Raw genomic sequence first — 17,411 nt, forward strand, 5'->3', positions numbered from 1 at the left:
GAGCGGCATTTGCCGTTTCACTTGAGAGTATCGTCAATGTAGAGAGTGAGTTTGGGCTCTGCGTGGGACCTTGAGATGTTGTCGTCGTCATTGTCGCCGTCGTCATTGTCGCCGTCGTCGAAGTCGCTGACGTCATCGTCGTCATTGTCATTGTTGAAAAGAGGGGGGGCAACCATCAGGCCGTGCGCACGGGTCAATTTGGCAGCAGCCACGGAAATTATTTATGTTGCAAACATAAAAAGATAATCCTGGCATGCAGTCTGACATGATGGATGCTTCGCTCGCATGCTTGGTCTGCAGAAGCTTGACGCCGGAAAATTTAGTGCCTGGTACCTGACACTATATGCGAGCAAAGCCGGTGACAGCTTCTGGTAAACCGCAATCGGTTCACACCATTCAGATTCCGCGTCTCACAGATCGGAAACCTCATGTAACACCGCATGCCCATCTTGCATTCCATGCCCACCTTGCATTACGTCCCCACCTTGCATTACATGCACGCCTTACATTACGTGCATATCTTGCATTACATAAACACACTCCAAACAGCCTTATCCCATAGATATGGACGCGTACCGCCGGCCGCCCGTTTGGGCACAGCTTGCCCGCCTCATCGCAATCTCTGCTGCCACATGTATGTACCTCGAGGACTTAGGATGAGTGCCACAACTAATCGAGAAAGATCAACTGTCTGCCGGCTTTCACGGCTTTTTCTGGCCCAAAGTGTTCTGGGACTTCGCCACGAAGAAGGTCGATCGAGCAGTATATCCCATACCAATTCTGCAGCTTCTGAACGTGGTTAGTGCTCTGGGGATACTAGCACTCGAATGGCCTTCGCGATATCTTGTGCGCTTTCAATCAAGAACAACCATTCATTTCATTGCTCTGTTACTGGCAGCCATACCCGCAGCCCTGCTTTTCCAGAGTGTAGATGCTGTTCTTTACTACTCAGTTGCAGCTGTTTTGTACTGGCGGGCGAAATGAGAGCCTCCACTGTGTGATAGCCAAGTGCGGCGTTGTATTCTAGTAAAGAGAAATGTAGTCCCACTCTTTTGCCAGTTGAATGGATCTCGCGTTGGTTGTGCTTCTGCTATTCTCAACACGTCGGCTGCACAAAGGATGTGTATACTGAGCTTTGGTGGATGACATAAGCCACCCCATTGCCGCTGCAAGCGCTGAGCGTGCTTCAAGTGGGTCACCCATTTCATCTCAAGCGCGCGCTTGGTACACAGTGGTGTTTCATGCGTCACGTTCCTGTTACGTGAATTTGCAAGCCCGGTCAATGAATTGCCCATATAAACGGGAGCAGGTTGCCCCCTGCTTCTTCGTGGTTTTCTAGGTGGTTATTTAGCTGCAACTCTACATGCGAAAGTCTCAAAGGTACTGATTAGCACATTTATGGTAGAGCTGAGGCACGACCCAGCCATCCTAGATGGGTGAATAGCGCTCAGAGACTGCCGCTACAATGACTTCAATCTCCTGCCATGTTCTCGATCTGCTCGAGAAGCCCATAGCTGGACTTCGTGTCACGCTTGAATGCTTTGGCCCCACTCCAACGGTGTTCGACGGATGCACTTCAAGCCGCGGCACTGTCGATTGTTGGTTCTCATCCGCGAGCCTCTCGAGCTCTCAAGTTGCCGTCGACAGCAGCGCTTATTCTATAGGTCGCATGTCATTCCACATTGGAGAGCTTTTCCAAAATCAGTTCAGTTCCTGGCCACTCGTACAGACAGAGCTCCGTCTGCAATACGATTGTCATCAGTTGGTCACCCTGCGGCACGGCCCATACAGCTACAACGTCCAGAGCAGTTTCATACCTAGGATGGACTGTAGCAAGCTCTTCCACACAGAAGGGCCTGCTGTCATGACTAGCTGGGGCATCTGTTCTGACGATATCGCCCTCGACCAAGGCGATCTAGGTCCGATGAATTTCAAGGCAAACAAAAAGGATGTGTTTCTACCGACACTCAGACAAATACCCTCTTTCGAACGCCTCGATGATGATGTTGATTGGGACTCCTGGCTCAATAGCACTTCATGCAGCTCCCCCCAGGACTCGATCGACGCCGAAGATGAGCTGCAGACCTGGAGTGAAGGCACCTGCGCAAAAGCGGAAATACCACCAAATGTCAGCATAAAAAGGTTGGCACGGCCAGATTCACAGCGACTGCAGCACGGTGAGGGTGGGGTAGGTGCGAAGAACTTGAGAAGAATTGTCGCATTCAAAGACTTTCGACCAAAGGACGATGCAATGTCGAGGAAGAGGAGGAGGCGGGGGAGCCAATGGTCAGCTCATCACCAATAGAATGTAGAATGCAAAAGCACAACACAGAATGTCTATGACAACCTGCCAGATATTGTCGTGAAGATAAGAATAAATGCCATGACGAATGCAGCAATGCGAGAATGGTCTTATTCACGATCAGATGGCATAAGTAGTTCCAGAGATTCATAAAAGAATAGGCTAGACATATCACATCCTATCAACCTGATAGGGCTTCTACGGGGTCGCCTGGGCTCTTCCAACCAAGTTGGACATTAAGTCCTTTGCCTGACATCTGGCACGAGGGCCCAACCCAAAAGTAAAGTAATGCTGGGAGGGAGTTCTTGGGGCATTAGGCTGCTCAGACTCCTCTCATGACACCGCTCATCATCCAGCACATAGCCAAGAGCCTCTTGCCAGGTAGCCTGTAAACCTCGACCGTCGATCTGTTCAACTACTTTGAGGGCCATATCTTGCACCAAGTCCTTCCTCTCCGAACAGTTGAACGACACGGACCTTCCCCAGTGGTCGAGAAGCGCCAGCCAAAGCTCAGGCCCGATTTCGACCCGACTCTCGCATATGAATCTCATACAACTCGCTAGAGCCTCCATTCTGGGCACAGGGTTTCCTGTGCTATAGAGTCGCAAGGTTTCGATGACTCGAGGGGCTTTGTGCACGTTGCATTCGTTGTACCAATTGGCTACCAGTGTTGTGGGCCCAGCCTGTGTGAATCCTTCTTGCAGGAGACGCCATTTCTTTTCGAGGCACTCGAGATGCTTGACAGAGCAGCCACAACTGAACGTTTGTATGACATCCATGAGGAGATGGCGTATGGTGGTGTTTGTTTTGGCCTCGCTGTGGTCAGATCGTCGGACCATTATATACCATCCAATTTCGTGGACAGGGTTGCGGAACCCGGAATCTGCGGACCAGTTCCTGGAATTGGGTTTTGGGAAACCGGAGGGGGATTCGCGGTGACTCCGTGTCGACCTACCACAAGAGATGTCTTGGAAGTGTGTGGCAGCGCGATGCCTCGTCTTGCGCCACATCCTTTCACCAGGATACTGAGCCATCGCTGTGGATATCAATGACGGCACTGCGTAGCATACAAGTGATCTCATGACTAGTGACTGTTGAGAGGGAAGTAATTGCAAGGTAAAATAAATTGTATTGCTGGTCTTGCATTCTGGTGAGCTACGAAAAAGTGAAAAACTACCGCACGATCAAGGCTGTGCACATTCTTTCTCTAAGACTAGCCCAGTCATCTGGCCAGCAGTGACTCTACTCTCACGCTAAATACCATGGCTTGACACTTCAGTAACGTCGACCTTGTACTTTGCGCATCTCTCGGTGAAACAAACGCTTCACATTGCGCTTAGCAACTTCGACGTCCTCGTCATCATAATCGGCCATTGGCATTCGGTCGTCGATCCATGCACGCATTGCCCCTTTGAAGATCGTTTCTAGCTCTGCCCTTGTGTAGAACCTGTCGTGGTAGTCGGCTTCAGGGTCGAGTGAACGGAGCAGAACGAGAACGTCCGGTTTTCTCTGGACGGCTCCCTTGGATGCGAACCTGCAGACAATGCTATTATCCAGGTCAAGGTTTGCAAACGAGACTCCAGCTAAGTTCCTGCGTAGACCATAAGAATAAACTGCTGTGGCTTCCGGGCCTCGTTTATCCTGAAACTTGCGGAATTCGTCTCGTGCCTCCTCGTACTCCAGAGCGGGAAGAATGACTCCGTTACTCACCCTCTTGTCGTTCTGGCCGCAGCTGTACTCGACAATCAGCTGCTGCTTTCTTGTCACACCAATCGCGAAGCCCATGTGTTTCTCGTCCAAGATCGTGAATTGAACCCAGCGACGTTTGTCCGCGGAGAAGTGGCCAACCGGACACCATGAGTCTGGAGGTCTGAACTCTCCTGCCAGAATAGCTTTGGTATCATTAATCTCGGCTTTGTTCACATTTGTGTCAAAGTACTCCTGGACATCGGAAAACTCCTCCGGGTCCCAAAGTAAGACGTATTCTGACTCTCCAGCAGCAGGGGCTGTGCCGCCGGCGGCCGTCCGTGGTTGCTCGTCATGTCCTGTGCCCCGTGGTAGTGACGAGTCGGGATTGCTCCTAAATGCTGATGAGCCTCCGTCGCTGCTTGCCACCGGCATTGGGGCTGGTCTGAACCCCAGCTCATTTGCCCTTTCCCGCCAAGTCATTTTAACGAGTTTGGGCCGAGAGGGAGTCACTATGTCTTTTATATGGCTCAGCTCGTTGGAATCTTTGGTCATGAGCTTTCTGGCGATCTCAGTCTTTTCGCGCCGCTCTGTGAGCTCGTCCGAGTCGGCGATCTGGCTCGATGAATGAGCTTTGGCCTCATCAAGTATCCCGGATAGATTTCTCATCACTTCGTGGCATGCATTCAAGGATTTGTCGCACTGGGAGACGATGCGTTTTCCCCTGCTAGTCACCTCCGGGCTTTCGGGCTTCCTGAGAAGCAGTTCAAATTCTTGTATTCGGAGACTGAGATTGAACTGATGAGACGTGAGGTTCCGCCAGCACTCTTCCCACCTCATTGATGCTTGAAGCATCTCATCCTGACTATTTGATGTGTCTGCCGATGTGGAGAGAGTCGAGGCGACGGTAGCTGCCTGTGCCTGTGCGGGATGCGCTGGGGCCGAAGGCTCAGGTGAAGTTGTAGAAGCTCCTTCCTGTGATGTGGAGAGAGTCGAGGCGGCGGCGGCTGCCTGTGCCTGTGCGGGATGCGCTGGGGCCGAAGGCTCAGGTGAAGTTGTAGAAGCTCCTTGCTGTGATGTGGAGCCGGTCACAAATTCCACAGCCTTCTTGGCCACATTTCGGATGGTTTTGGAAGCACCAGTCTGAGCTTCTGGTTCGGGAGAGTCTTCGATCTTCACAGACGGGCTCCGTGTTGCTGAGCCCTGGCGGCCAGTAGGCTGTGGTGACACATCTTCCCCTTCTTCCTCCGATTGGTGTAGTGGCTCTCTGGAACGAGCCTGAACGTCGCCGATGTCTGCTGCTGGAGTTGGAGATGGAGTTGGTAGACCAGGGTTTCGCTGCTTGTCTCCAATTTGAGTCGTCCCTTTACTGCTGTGAGCCTGCCCACCAGCATCACCACCATCATCATCACCGTCTCCACCTCCATCGTCGTCACCACCATCATCATCGTCGCCGCCATCGTCGTCGTCGTCTCCATCATCAGCCTGCATTGCTTCACGAATTTGGTCGTCTGCTTTCTTCAATGCTTGGATCATATCCTGAAGTGACAACTCCTGGGGTCCCACTCGGGCTTTGAACTCTCTCGCAAGAAGCGGTGCCTTCCATTTCTCATACTTTCTGTCCTCGTCCTCGCGCATCAATTCATACCTCAGTTGGCCTGCGTTGGCGCCCTTCTTGGGACTCAGTCCTCGAAGACTAGCCAAGCTATAAAGTTCGGGTCGTTCTACAGGGTCATAGTCGGGGAATCTGTCCTTGGGTGTTTCCAGAGACAGCTTCCCTACTCTTTCCGTGTCTTTTTTGTCGGCCATGCTTGCGGAAGTGAAGCATGTCTCTGACCACCAGGCGACAGTCTGTAAAAGGCGGAACGAGAGGCAGTCAAGCATTTATATAAGTGACTTGGCCTGCCATGCCGTAGACGGAATGCTGTTTCCAGATTTCCGGATCTGGATACCAGTTACGGAGAGCGTGATTGTGTATTCTTGGAAAGGGTTGACTCCACACGGCTGCGATAGCACCTGCTTGTCGACCATCATATGACTTTGAGTGAGGAAGATGAACGGATCACGTGACTCATTTCAGGGCCCCGTAACAGCACACACACGCACAGATGCTACTTGGTCACGCTGAGAGAACAGGGACATCGAGGACAGGTCAGTCAGCGTATACAATAATATAGCATTCTTTACAACTAATCAGAACATGCGACCTCCTTCCGGCCTCCGCGGTCTCGTCAGACGCGTGGGTACCACAGGGCTCTCTCTCACACCGCGAGGCTGCTCGATCCTTTCCTGCATCACAATAATCTCGGAGCTAGAGCTTGCCCCTACTGCATCCATTGCTCTCGAAAGCTTCTTCTTGGTCTGCGTCCACACCTGCCTTCCTGTTGTGTGGGTTTGTGCTGTCACTCCCCTCATTTCTGAACGGCCGCCTCTGGGAACTTCGCGAGCTTCAACACCGTCCATTGCATGACTCATGTCAGAACGGGGCTGGTACTCCGTCTCGAAGTAGTCCGTGAGAACTCTCGTGTCTATGGTGGCCCGCCGCACTTCTTTCGAGAACTCCCGGTTGCCACACACTATTCGGTATGAGCACACACACGGTATGAGGACGGGCACCTGGGATAGCATACCTATAACAACCGTGCGCCCTGGTTTCAATTTGAGATCCTTCAGCCTCTTCGTCACGCTGGCTTCAGTGTCGCCCCTTCGAACCGAATTTCGACTCGTATGAGCGAAGTTGATGACTTGCGGCGCATTTCTTTCAAGGATGATATTGATGTGGATGAGAGGCTGTGATGTTAACGAAACTGCCGTCTTATGGGCTATTCTCAAACGTACCTTGGGCGCGTCGAACTTCTCGAGTGCCAGAAGCAGGTCCTCGCACCAGCGTTGCTCCGCTGCGGACTCCACTTTCCAAAGCAGATTAACCACCCGTGTTAGATCCCGGTGAAGAGGCACTCCCTTCATTGCCTTCATCGTGTCATCGTGCTGTCGACGCTGAGATAGAAGTGTAGCAAGTGGCAGTATGCCAGTAATTCCAATGCCTTCGCCAACGAGAAGCACATTCTCATAACGATGCAGTGGGATACTTACTCCATAAGGGCCTGCAAGTGTGGCCTCAGTAATGCCTCGCTCTTCAGAAGCTAGAGGCAGCGGTGGACGTGTGTGGAAGATGAAGTGAAGTTTAGTGGTGTCCATTGTCTTGTTAGAGGTATCCCAAGAGCTTAGCATCATAGGGAAGCCGTGTAAGTGGTGCCGTAGACCTGGGAAATGCAGATAGTAGTACATGCCGGCGTAAGGCTCGATGGGCCGCTTGAGGCCGACTTCGAGGCGAGTAGCACCAGGAAAAGAGAAGCTGGTGCCAACAGAACTCCCGTACATGGAGCGCAAGCGGAAGCGAAGTAACAGCTTGACAACCGTTGCTACAAGTAGGAGCATGGATGCACCTATGACGAAGGCGACAGAGAGAACTCCCTTCTGCTCTAAGACGTGCCAAAGGACAATGCCGAGCGTGGCGCTCGCCAGGCAAACGTGCGAATAAGCAAAGGACTTGCGCCATCCCAAAACCCAAAGGACGGGAGATAGTGTCAATGTCACAAGGAGGAGCATGGCCTAGGGTTGTCAGTGGTTGAGCGAACTGTGGAGATAGTGTGGTCCTCAACGACATACCAAGAGGCCAGAAATGACCCTTCTGTTGTTGACAACCCCAACATGGTACAGCCAGATCGACCCGTGCACCGTGCCCTGTATGGCCACCACACACGCTACTGTGGCGTGCCAGAAGCGATAGGTTGGGAGCGGAATGGAGATCCTGTCTGCAAGTGGGCTTGTATACCCCCCAAGGTATAATGAGACCATGTTTGCGAGGGACACGGTGGATGCAGTCTGGGCGAGTCTCTGCGCGCCTTCCATTGGGAAGGTCAACATGATAGTGTTGACGGCAAGAAAGAGTGCGAGCTGCAAGGCTTGTAAACGGCTCAGACCACCAGGTAGGAGGGGAAGGATGACATGTCTCTTAAGCCAGGCATGCGCGAACTCCGGCAGTGAGTACCTATGTGAATACACCAGATACAGAGAAGCCCAGGTCAAAAAGAGTAGGACTAGGTACTGTACGCTCGCTGGCACATCCGCTAGCAATGCGACCATTTCTGCCATGAGGGGTGTTGATGCGTTGTGGTTTGGAAGGTACAATGATCGCGGAAGGTGAGCATAGGGGCAGGCCACAGCTGGAACTTCAACATGATGAGGCGAGCGAGCCATCATCATGAACCATGAGCAGAAACCCGAAATCAGAAGACAGAAAGCGATCTTCAGATTGCAGTTCAGATTGGAACAGACGGGCGCTTAGTTACAACCAATGGCAGAAACCCCCTAAGCGCTCTACAGTGTGGCGCTTATTTTCCTGAGGTGTGGCAGCCCTGTTGTGAGTACGTACCGGAGACAGTACAGGAGTCACCTGAACGAGCCGCGCGCCTGCTGCAGACTAAGGTACTTTTGTCCAGCGCTCATCGTGCATGCCACCTTTCGTCTATAAGAACCCTCTGGCTGCCTTCATTGCATCTGCATCAGACGCAATAGCAACAACAGCTCTACACAAGGCACACAACACTCGACTCCCCATTCACTGCACTCATTGCCATGGCACGAAAGTCGAGATCACAACGGAGTTTCGAGACTCGCCGGGACGGGCTCATGTCCAAGGCTTGCCAGCTCCGCAACAAACACGCTGCCAAGGTGCTCATTCTATTCGAATGGGACCAAGCCCATCACTATTTCCTTTCCGATGCAAATTGGTCGCCTTTGTATTTCGATGCAAATGTCGTGCTTCCGAGGTACTCGTACACGCCTGACAATTTCCTCGCGAAGTCTGACCGGCCTCGTCTGGAGTCGCCCTCCTCGTCTTCGTCCGAGGAGGATCAGTTGATGGCTCTATGCCGCGTCCCGACCCAGGAGAGCCGCAGTTTCGAGACTCGGTACCGTGGCCTGATGAAGAAGGCGAGCACACTGTACAATCTTGAAGGGGTCAAGATACTACTACTCGTGGAGCGAAATGAGCGCCATTACTACTTCCAGACTCATGATGACTGGAGACCGATGCACTTCTCCTTCAGCTTGTCTCGATATAACTACACGCCGGCGAACTTTGAGAGGCGCGCGCCTCAGCCCAACTTCCAGCCACCAGAGCCTCGGGACGCCTACTTCCAGCCATCAGGGCCTCAGGATACCTACTTCGCTGACCTCGATGCACTAGCTCAAGCGGCCGAGATTCTCGACCCCGCTGAGTGTGCTTCCCAGGTACCGGCGCTGCCACCACAAAGTAGTAGCTCCAGTACGCTTCCTGATAGCCAGGAGAGCACATGGACATCAGCCAGCAGCGACAACGATAGTACTTGGTCCTCAAGCTCAACTTGGTCCTCAGCTACTTCATATTCTTCTTCTTCCGTGTCACAAGATTCTCCAGAAACACTACCAGAGCTTGACGTGTGCGCGATCTCTGCCCTCGAACATGGAGCGGATGTGCCGGTGATGGAGGCTCCCATGATCCCAATCGAAACAAGCGATCAGCCCTTGCCGTCAGTCTCTCAGAATACTAAAGGCCTCGGGGCACAGCCTCTACCACGTATGCCGGCAGTAACCACGAAGGCACGGCGAGGGATGAAACAGGCCCAGGGCGCCAAGCCCAAGGGGGTGGCGAAGGCTACAGCTCAACGGCGCAAGTCACATGACACCCAGTCACAGATGACAACGCGCTCTTCGGCGGCGAAAGGAAAGGTCTATTTCAATCTCAGTCTTTAAGTACCGTATCTGGATTGTGGGTGAGGAGCTGGTCTCTTCATAGCTTGTAGATGCGAATATACATGCAACTTGTCCTTGCGTCGATTGCCTGCGCCTGTCTTCATTATACGTGAGTGATTCGAAACAAGAAACACAAGAACAGTCTCGAGGCAAGAGCCACCTAGCAAAGTGGTCTATGCCCCGAGCTTCATTTATGCAACCTGTTGACCGCGTACTCCGTTGGTCTATACGTCGACTTTAGACAAGCCACCTCAGCATGGTCCGCACTGCTTGATCACGCTGAACATGCATGAAGACCGATAATGTGCATGAGTCAGGATGTGTTAAAACTGCCTCTAGTGCTACCTAAGCTACTCTCACTCGCACAGTGTAATGAGATTGCCATAGACTTGAATCTTGCATCGGAGCTTGTCCGCCCAGCGATGCCATCGCTGATATCAACGAGGACCCCATGCAGCCGATCTATCTCCTGGATGATTCTCTCGGCACTTCCTGTCGAGCTTGGCGTTCCCGATGTTCTCTCTACCTCAAGGATAGAGTCGCATTCACTGGAACTGGACGAGTACGCCGAGCTAGACTGAGATATTGAGCCGGACTCGGCACTGGTAGAGAGTGCGGCTGATGTACTGATCTGTGCTTCGGCAGCCGGAACTGGGAGAGCGACATTTTGGATCCGACAGGGCGAGTTGGCAATGTCCTGCCTAGGTGATGCAGCGCTGCCTAGCTGCACCTCCAGCAACGCGTCTTTCCTGTCGCATTCGAGTGGCAGCCACTGGACGAACTCGGCCCCATCGACAATGCCTTGCCACTGGCCTGCGTCACAGACACTGACCTTTGACTGAAGCCGGCCATTCACTGTACAGTAGAGCTGCGCCTCTTGAGCATTCATTGCCCTCATAATTGCAGCCAAGTGAGGACCTGTGTCTAAGCGACACCTCACCCGAACCCTTGACTTTGCGTCCTCCAGCTCCATAACCTCTGCATAAAATAGCGCTGCTGTCAGCTGAAATGCAGCAGTAGCTGGATCATTAGGTGCCATAAGCCCTATGATATTCTGTCGACACCCCCAGTCGCTGCAGAGGTTGTGAACTCGCTGTACCAATGATTCTTGTCTGTTACCATGTTAGCGACAACCTGTTGTACGCAGCAGCTGGGTCGGTACCTTGAGAAGCTGCCCATATTTGAGCATGTCCAGGTCGTTTGCAGCCGCTTATGCGAGCACAGTACGACCTGGAAACTGCCTGGCATCTTATTGTGTGTGCTGATTGGCTTGTGCCGGAGCAGCACTTTCGACAACTCTTTGTGCTTCGTCTCATGCCGTGCAAGACTCTGCTGCGAATCCAGCCCATCCACGAATATATCTTTGACAACATGACGCGCTGTGGCAATATTAGTTAGTGATCTTCACATCGCCAGGCAATGACACACGATCCCATACCTTTATTTGCGCCCACAATGACGTCTACGTACTCATGTAATGGGCCGTGCAGACGAGCCCGCAGGTCTCTGAGGAAGCATACCGTGCTTAGCACGGACTGATGGTCCATGATCAACACCCGAGTACGGCCTTCAGCAGGTTGCAAGAACAGCTGTCTTTTATTCGTCGCTCCGCAGCAGGGGCAGTCGATTATGTTGATGGCGAGTCCCCCATCTGCCACCTGCAGCACGCAACGTTCGCAGAGACGATGGCCGCAGGTCAGCAAATGTATCGGGACCCGTAAGACACATGATACACACAGTCCGGCTTGCTCCATGGTCTTACTCATGTCCCTTGTGACCGCTGGCTCCAAAGGCTGGCCCAGAATCTGGCTGCGACGGAGGATGCGGAGGAATTCCGTCCGGACCCGGATCTTGAAGTCAGCATCACGTATATCACGGGAAACATTGTCAACTACCGTCAGAAAGCGGGTGTCAAACACGCCAGAAGGCCCGCAAGCTATGATGTGGGTTAGTGTGAGGCAAGTCAACAACAATCGAGTGGAACTTGCCCATGAGAGAGGTCTCAGACATCTCCTTAGCGAGGAGAGAAGCCAGCACATGGACCGAATCGTAGCCGGCACTCGACAAGTGACGCGCGAGAATCGCTGCATTGGGGTACGCACAGCTCGGCAGAGGGTAACGGCGATTGAGAGCGTCAACAAATTTGAACGGCTGCGGGCCGAAGTCGCGCAAATGAACGCCGATGAGCTCCACCAAGTCTGTGTTGTCGGTGTGCGCCTGAAAGGCTTCGAAGTCGTCCAGACTCTTGTGGATCTCTTCTTCGCGAACTTGGGTGATACCACGAAAACAAGCAGCCACCATTTGAGACGCTTCGTTCATAGAATATGGTCTCTGAGGTGAGATCGCTCTCAAGGCAGTGATGAGCTCGATGCGAACCAGGAGTGAGATGCTGCACGTGTTCGGGCCAGAAGCTGCGTTGCTGACAACATAAAGGTGGGGTTTCCCGCCGGCTTCGTCCTCTTTCGCCTGCACTGTCCACGATGCTATCATTCGCGCCGCGTTGTCTAATCCATCCACATCTTCAGCAAACAATACAATGGCACCACAGACTGGCCTAACGAGCCGTGGGAGGACACAATCTGCAGCATTCTGAATGAAGTGATGCAGATGGTTTCTGACAGCTTGTGGTTGGGCTTGAAATTTTCTAGTATTGCTCTTGCTCAATGTGTAGTCACCCACATCTTGAGACCTATCGTGCATGATGGCAATCGTATGTGGGCATTTGGCCGATCGTCGGCCGGTCGATCGGAGATAAGCAGACTTCTGACTATCGCCAACGTACAAGACCGAGAGGAACTTGGGCCGTATTCGAGTGTCCTCAGTGACGTAGCTGCCGCTAAATCCAGCTGGAGGGGACCAGATGGACAACCATGTAGCAGCCATTTTGGTGTCAATGATGAGCAACGTGGAGCTGCAAGGGTTTCGCTTCTGTGCCTGAGATGCGGCTACTTATAGCTATCTAATCGCCGACGGTGTTTCTTTCTCGTATTTCGGAAACACGTTCTCTTCCCCCGAAACGCCAAGTCAAGCACCACCCCACCTTTACTCAAGCGCGCGCTTAGCTAGCGCATCGTCATGGAACCGGTTTGTGTCTTTCTGTTCTCTGTTCTGCCACTGGACCTGGGATGAAATGACAGTCAGGCAACTAACGCCCAAGAGCTGTTTGCTCTCTCCCCAGTTGCATCAACCATGACCGCAGATATCAAGAGGACGTTTCTCACTGCACTCCTACGAGCCAAAGCACACTCGCTGGAGTTCGGTGAGCAAAATTGTCCGCCTTTTCTACTGAAACGCGCAAACGACTCATCCCCCAAGCAAATCGAGTATCCCCGAACTAGTCGCTTCAATCAGGCGGCTGTTGAGTGGCTCGCTGACAGGTTCTCATTCAGATTCCAGCCCGCTGACCAGCAGAATCATATTGCAGCTGTTGTTGACGAAGCCTGCCTGGGCCATATTCTAGAGCAACTCCAGAGCTCTCGAAGAGACCTTCTCCGCACTCTATCTGGCGAGAGACTACCCTTGATTGCTAATGTTCGGCTATGGTGCCCGACTGGCAAGCACCGAGTGCTTGCTGCAAGCGAGGACACGGAATGGATCGTGCAGCTACATTGCCCTCCTGCTGGGACCCCACACAATGTCGTACTTGAATTAGTCCGGCAGCTGGCAGAGGATGTCTCGTACTACTATCCAAAGACTGATGGAGAGATATATTGCAGCTTGAGACATTACCACAGCCCTCACATCATACAAGAATGGATGGGCAAGCTCTCCCCCTGCAAGCGCGATACTCTCAAGCTTCTGCAATCCAACTCTCAGCTCTCTGAAGCCTTCGGAGGTCTTTTAAAGTTCCCTGGTCTTTGGGAAGGATTTCAGCTAGGCAACATTCACAAACATATGGCATTGCACTGTGATAAAGAGCTGATTACATATCTCACGTTCATCCAGCAGTCCTGGGAGCATATTGTTGACCACAATGTCGATCTCATGCAACTTGTCGATTTCAGCACAGTACGTCACCTTCAGTTGCTAGCACCAACACTCAGTTGTGCTGATCATGAGGAATTACGTGCCAAATTTCGTAGCGGCACTATTTTTTCGAACGTGGAGGGTCGCGCTCTACTAGCAAGGCTTGAGAAGAACGTTCTTCATTTCCATGCAATGATCCCCAGTATCAGGTCATTCCATGAGAATATGAAGCTTTTCTCGGTCACTGTGAAGATCATACGGCGGCTGTTGCTGCCTGGGTCATACAGAAAATCATTCAGCGAAAGCCTTCGCAGTATCTGGACGTCACCAGACCCTCCAGTGATTGAAGTCGACGAGGGCATCTTCCAGGTCGCGAAGTCTGCGCTCTCATTCGAAGTAGCCTATTGGCAGCTGGTATTGGCAGCTCTCAGGAACTTCGCAAGACTTGGAAACGAAGGGCCAAGAGTTGACAGAGACGACAGGATCGACGGGCATATTGAGCCCACAGCTCTCGCATACTTTCAACGTCGAGCTCTTCTCTTGGGCTTCCAGAGTGATGTCATCCGTCACGGAGCTAGGAGCGACACAGGAATCAAAGGCCTCCGCAGGAATGATGGCCCCGCAGATGAGCAGATAGCCCAATTGTCACGCCGTTGGGGGCGGCCACATTCCAGAGTGTATCGCCAAATACAGAGAGTCGCTTTCCTCCAACAACTGAGCGACAGAACACGAATGGAGCACCTCTCCGTTCCATCTCTATGTAGGAACATGCTGGAGCCATTTCTTGGGCCAGTTCCCGTGGTAGCGATTGCCAACCATCAGACAGTGTCGATTGCGACTTTATTCAAATCCACGATAGACAAATCGACCGAAACCTCTTTACGTGTCGACTCGATCCCCAACCTGCAGGACCGCGCTGTAGAGCATGACATTAACGGAAGTCATAAGACAGACCGACAAGCATACGACGGGCCTCGCAGCCCCAACACGTTGCCACAAGCTGTGGAGGACGAATCAAATGCCACAGAGGCCGCACTTACATATAGTAGAATGAGTGTCGAAACCACTATACCATCTTCGCAGCAAGACGAACTGTCACGAGATGCTACGCCCTCACATTCGGTCAAGCACTTAGAAAGCTCATACATTCAGATGGAGGAAAATTCGCATCTCGCCACGGACACGTGGTCGTCTTATCCTTTAGACGACTTCAATGTCTCTGTGAGTCACCACAGTGACTGTGGCACTCATACTGTTCCGAGTCTACAGACTCCATTACACATCGACAGTCCTCGTGCAGGTATGCCATATCAGACAGACTCCGGACAAACGACGTTCAGCCTCCCGTCCTCAATTTCGTCTTGGACAGATGCTTCGTATTTGATGACGTTACAATCCTCATCGCCAAGTCTATCTCATGGTGTGCTCCCGAACTCTTCATGGGGAAGGCTCGATTCGGCCCCTAGTGACTCGATGCCATCTTCCAGACAATCCCCCATGTGGTCTGCAGCCAACTCAGGCTTATCGAGTCAGGATGCTGTAGTACAGCCCTATGCTAGTCAGACGACGCTGCCTGACTATGTCCTTGATACTGAGGGGAGATTGGTGAACTGTGAGTCTCCTGGCCCTTCGCTAGCGTCGGTCTGTGATTCTGGGTTAGAACCTCTATCTCCACTCCGAACCGGCTCCAATCAGCGGTCTGCTGGACCTCCAAGTTTCGTTTCTGTTGATTTCTCTGAGGCGACGAACTTTCACCGCTCAGTCGGAATGGACGACTGGTCGCATGATGGTTTTTACGACAATGAGAGTTACTGGGGAATCTGACTAGTTTACACTGCTCACTCCAAGATGTAGGTCAGTTCAGATGCATTGGGAGACCCTTGAGCAACATGGAGCTGACGAGCTTGCGCACATGATCTCCATTGAGCAATGACTGTTACCTCAGGCTTTGTCGGCCTTGGACTGGTCAAACCTGCAGCCGGTAAACAAGGATTGGCCATTGTAGCACTTGAAACGATTGACCAGTCACTGCACCTCTCGTAACTGCCGGACAAGCCCTGACTGGTCAGCCCTACAGCCCTTGACTGAGCCCTGACCAGTCACTATGCCTATTGTGACCGCCGGGCAAGCCCTGACTGGTCAGCCCTGCTGCCGAGCAAGCCCTGACTGGTCAGCCCTACAGCCCTTGACTGAGCCCTGACCAGTCACTATGCCTATTGTGACCGCCGGGCAAGCCCTGACTGGTCAGCCCTGCTGCCGAGCAAGCCCTGACTGGTCAGCCCTGCAGCCCTTGACTAAGCCCTGACCAGTCACTGCAGCCCTTGACTGAGCCCTGACCAGTCACTGCACCTCTCATAACTGCCGGGCAAGCTATGACTGGTCAGCCCTACAGCCCTTGACTGAGCCCTGACCAGTCACTATGCCTATTGTGACCGCCGGGCAAGCCCTGACTGGTCAGCCCTACAGCCCTTGACTGAGCCCTGACCAGTCACTGCACCTCTCATAACTGCCGGGCAAGCTATGACTGGTCAGCCCTACAGCCCTTGACTGAGCCCTGACCAGTCACTATGCCTCTTTATGATCGCCGGACAAGTCCTGACTGGTCAGCCCTGCAGCCCTTGACTAAGCCCTGACCAGTCACTGCAGCCCTTGACTGAGCCCTGACCAGTCACTGCAGCCCTTGACTGGGCTCTGACCAGTCACTGCGCCTCTCATGACTGCCGGACAAGCCCTGACTAGTCACTATGCCTCTTATGATCGCCGGACAAGCCCTGACCAGTCACTGCGCCTCTGCCGGACAGGCCATGACTGGTCAGCCCGGCTGCCGGACAAGTCCTGACTGGTCAGCCCTACAGCCCTTGACTGAGCCCTGACCAGTCACTATGCCTCTTATGATCGCCGGACAAGCTCTGACTGGTCAGCCCTGTAGCCCTAGACTGAGCCCTGACCAGTCACTGTGCCTCTCGTAACTGCCGGACAAGCCCTGACTGGTCAGCCCTACAGCCCTTGACTGAGCCCTGACTAGTCACTATGCCTATTGTGACCGCCGGACAAGCCCTGACTGGTGAGCCCTACAGCCCTTGACTAGGCTCTGACCAGTCACTGCGCCTCTCATGACTGCCGGACAAGCCCTGACTGGTCAGAGTTCTCACCACGACAAGGTCTTCACAGATATTGACCTTCACAGCCACTACAACTGAGCCCGGGGTGACTACGTTCCTCGAGGTAGCGCACAGCTGGACTTCTCAAGATCCTACTGGCACAGCCTCCTCAGACGGCCAGACGACAAGCACGGCAAGCGAGAGCTCACTGGACTGACTTTCGGCCTGCAGGCAGAGCGTGGATCGTCCACAAGTGCGATAGAGACTAGCGGTGTTGGTACACCTGTCATCGACACCGGCTCGACTCCAACGAACACGAGCCCGACTGTCCCAACCAACTCGCGCGGGGAAATCGGGATAGGACAGCCCTCCTCGTCTCGGCGCATTGGTCACCTCTGTCTACAGTGACGAGTGTCGTCGCTGGAGCTTGCACGAAGAGTGTGGATGCATGAGGAACTGTGCTACAGACTCTGTAAGCAGTGGTAGGGCAAGGTGGCGTAGGGCAGAGTGAGCAGGTCAACTCGCACACAAGACGAGGTAGTCGTAGTCGAGAATGTGCT

The 17,411-nt window shown here is 53.0% G+C and overlaps 7 protein-coding genes across 7 annotated transcripts; 4 read left to right on the forward strand and 3 right to left on the reverse strand.

The window, feature by feature from the left end:
- Positions 1–603: 603 nt before the first annotated feature.
- On the forward strand, positions 604–972 carry B0I36DRAFT_266148 (uncharacterized protein; the record flags this gene model as incomplete). The annotated part of the gene is made up of 2 exons (XM_046151209.1): positions 604–634; positions 683–972. Coding segments are annotated over 2 exons (321 nt in total), but the record flags the coding sequence as incomplete, so codon positions are not given.
- Positions 973–1,351: 379 nt separating this feature from the next.
- On the forward strand, positions 1,352–2,344 carry B0I36DRAFT_320672 (uncharacterized protein). The gene has a single exon (XM_046153577.1). It carries the CDS (start codon positions 1,466–1,468, stop codon positions 2,303–2,305), a length of 840 nt encoding a protein of 279 aa, XP_046013883.1. The 5' UTR covers positions 1,352–1,465; the 3' UTR covers positions 2,306–2,344.
- Positions 2,345–3,577: 1,233 nt separating this feature from the next.
- Positions 3,578–5,797, reverse strand: B0I36DRAFT_361777 (uncharacterized protein; the record flags this gene model as incomplete). The annotated part of the gene is made up of 1 exon (XM_046158539.1): positions 3,578–5,797. The coding sequence occupies one exon, from the start codon at positions 5,795–5,797 to the stop codon at positions 3,578–3,580; it is 2,220 nt and encodes a 739-aa protein (XP_046013884.1).
- A 384-nt stretch (positions 5,798–6,181) lies between these two features.
- Positions 6,182–7,597, reverse strand: B0I36DRAFT_407647 (uncharacterized protein; the record flags this gene model as incomplete). Its single annotated transcript, XM_046161846.1, has 3 exons — positions 6,182–6,564; positions 6,619–6,778; positions 6,827–7,597. 3 exons carry the CDS (start codon positions 7,595–7,597, stop codon positions 6,182–6,184), a joined length of 1,314 nt encoding a protein of 437 aa, XP_046013885.1.
- Positions 7,598–8,568: 971 nt separating this feature from the next.
- B0I36DRAFT_320674 (uncharacterized protein) lies at positions 8,569–9,877 on the forward strand. Its single transcript, XM_046153578.1, has one exon. It carries the CDS (start codon positions 8,627–8,629, stop codon positions 9,782–9,784), a length of 1,158 nt encoding a protein of 385 aa, XP_046013886.1. The 5' UTR covers positions 8,569–8,626; the 3' UTR covers positions 9,785–9,877.
- Positions 9,878–11,695: 1,818 nt separating this feature from the next.
- B0I36DRAFT_407652 (uncharacterized protein) lies at positions 11,696–12,667 on the reverse strand (the record flags this gene model as incomplete). Its single annotated transcript, XM_046161847.1, has 1 exon — positions 11,696–12,667. The coding sequence occupies one exon, from the start codon at positions 12,665–12,667 to the stop codon at positions 11,696–11,698; it is 972 nt and encodes a 323-aa protein (XP_046013887.1).
- A 648-nt stretch (positions 12,668–13,315) lies between these two features.
- Positions 13,316–14,675, forward strand: B0I36DRAFT_407663 (uncharacterized protein; the record flags this gene model as incomplete). Its single annotated transcript, XM_046161848.1, has 2 exons — positions 13,316–14,510; positions 14,577–14,675. Coding segments are annotated over 2 exons (1,294 nt in total), but the record flags the coding sequence as incomplete, so codon positions are not given.
- Between the last annotated feature and the right edge of the window lie 2,736 nt (positions 14,676–17,411).

The sequence above is a fragment of the Microdochium trichocladiopsis genome (assembly GCF_020744255.1).
Source record: "Microdochium trichocladiopsis strain MPI-CAGE-CH-0230 chromosome Unknown B0I36scaffold_4, whole genome shotgun sequence".
NCBI classification, from domain to species: Eukaryota; Fungi; Ascomycota; class Sordariomycetes; order Xylariales; family Microdochiaceae; genus Microdochium; species Microdochium trichocladiopsis.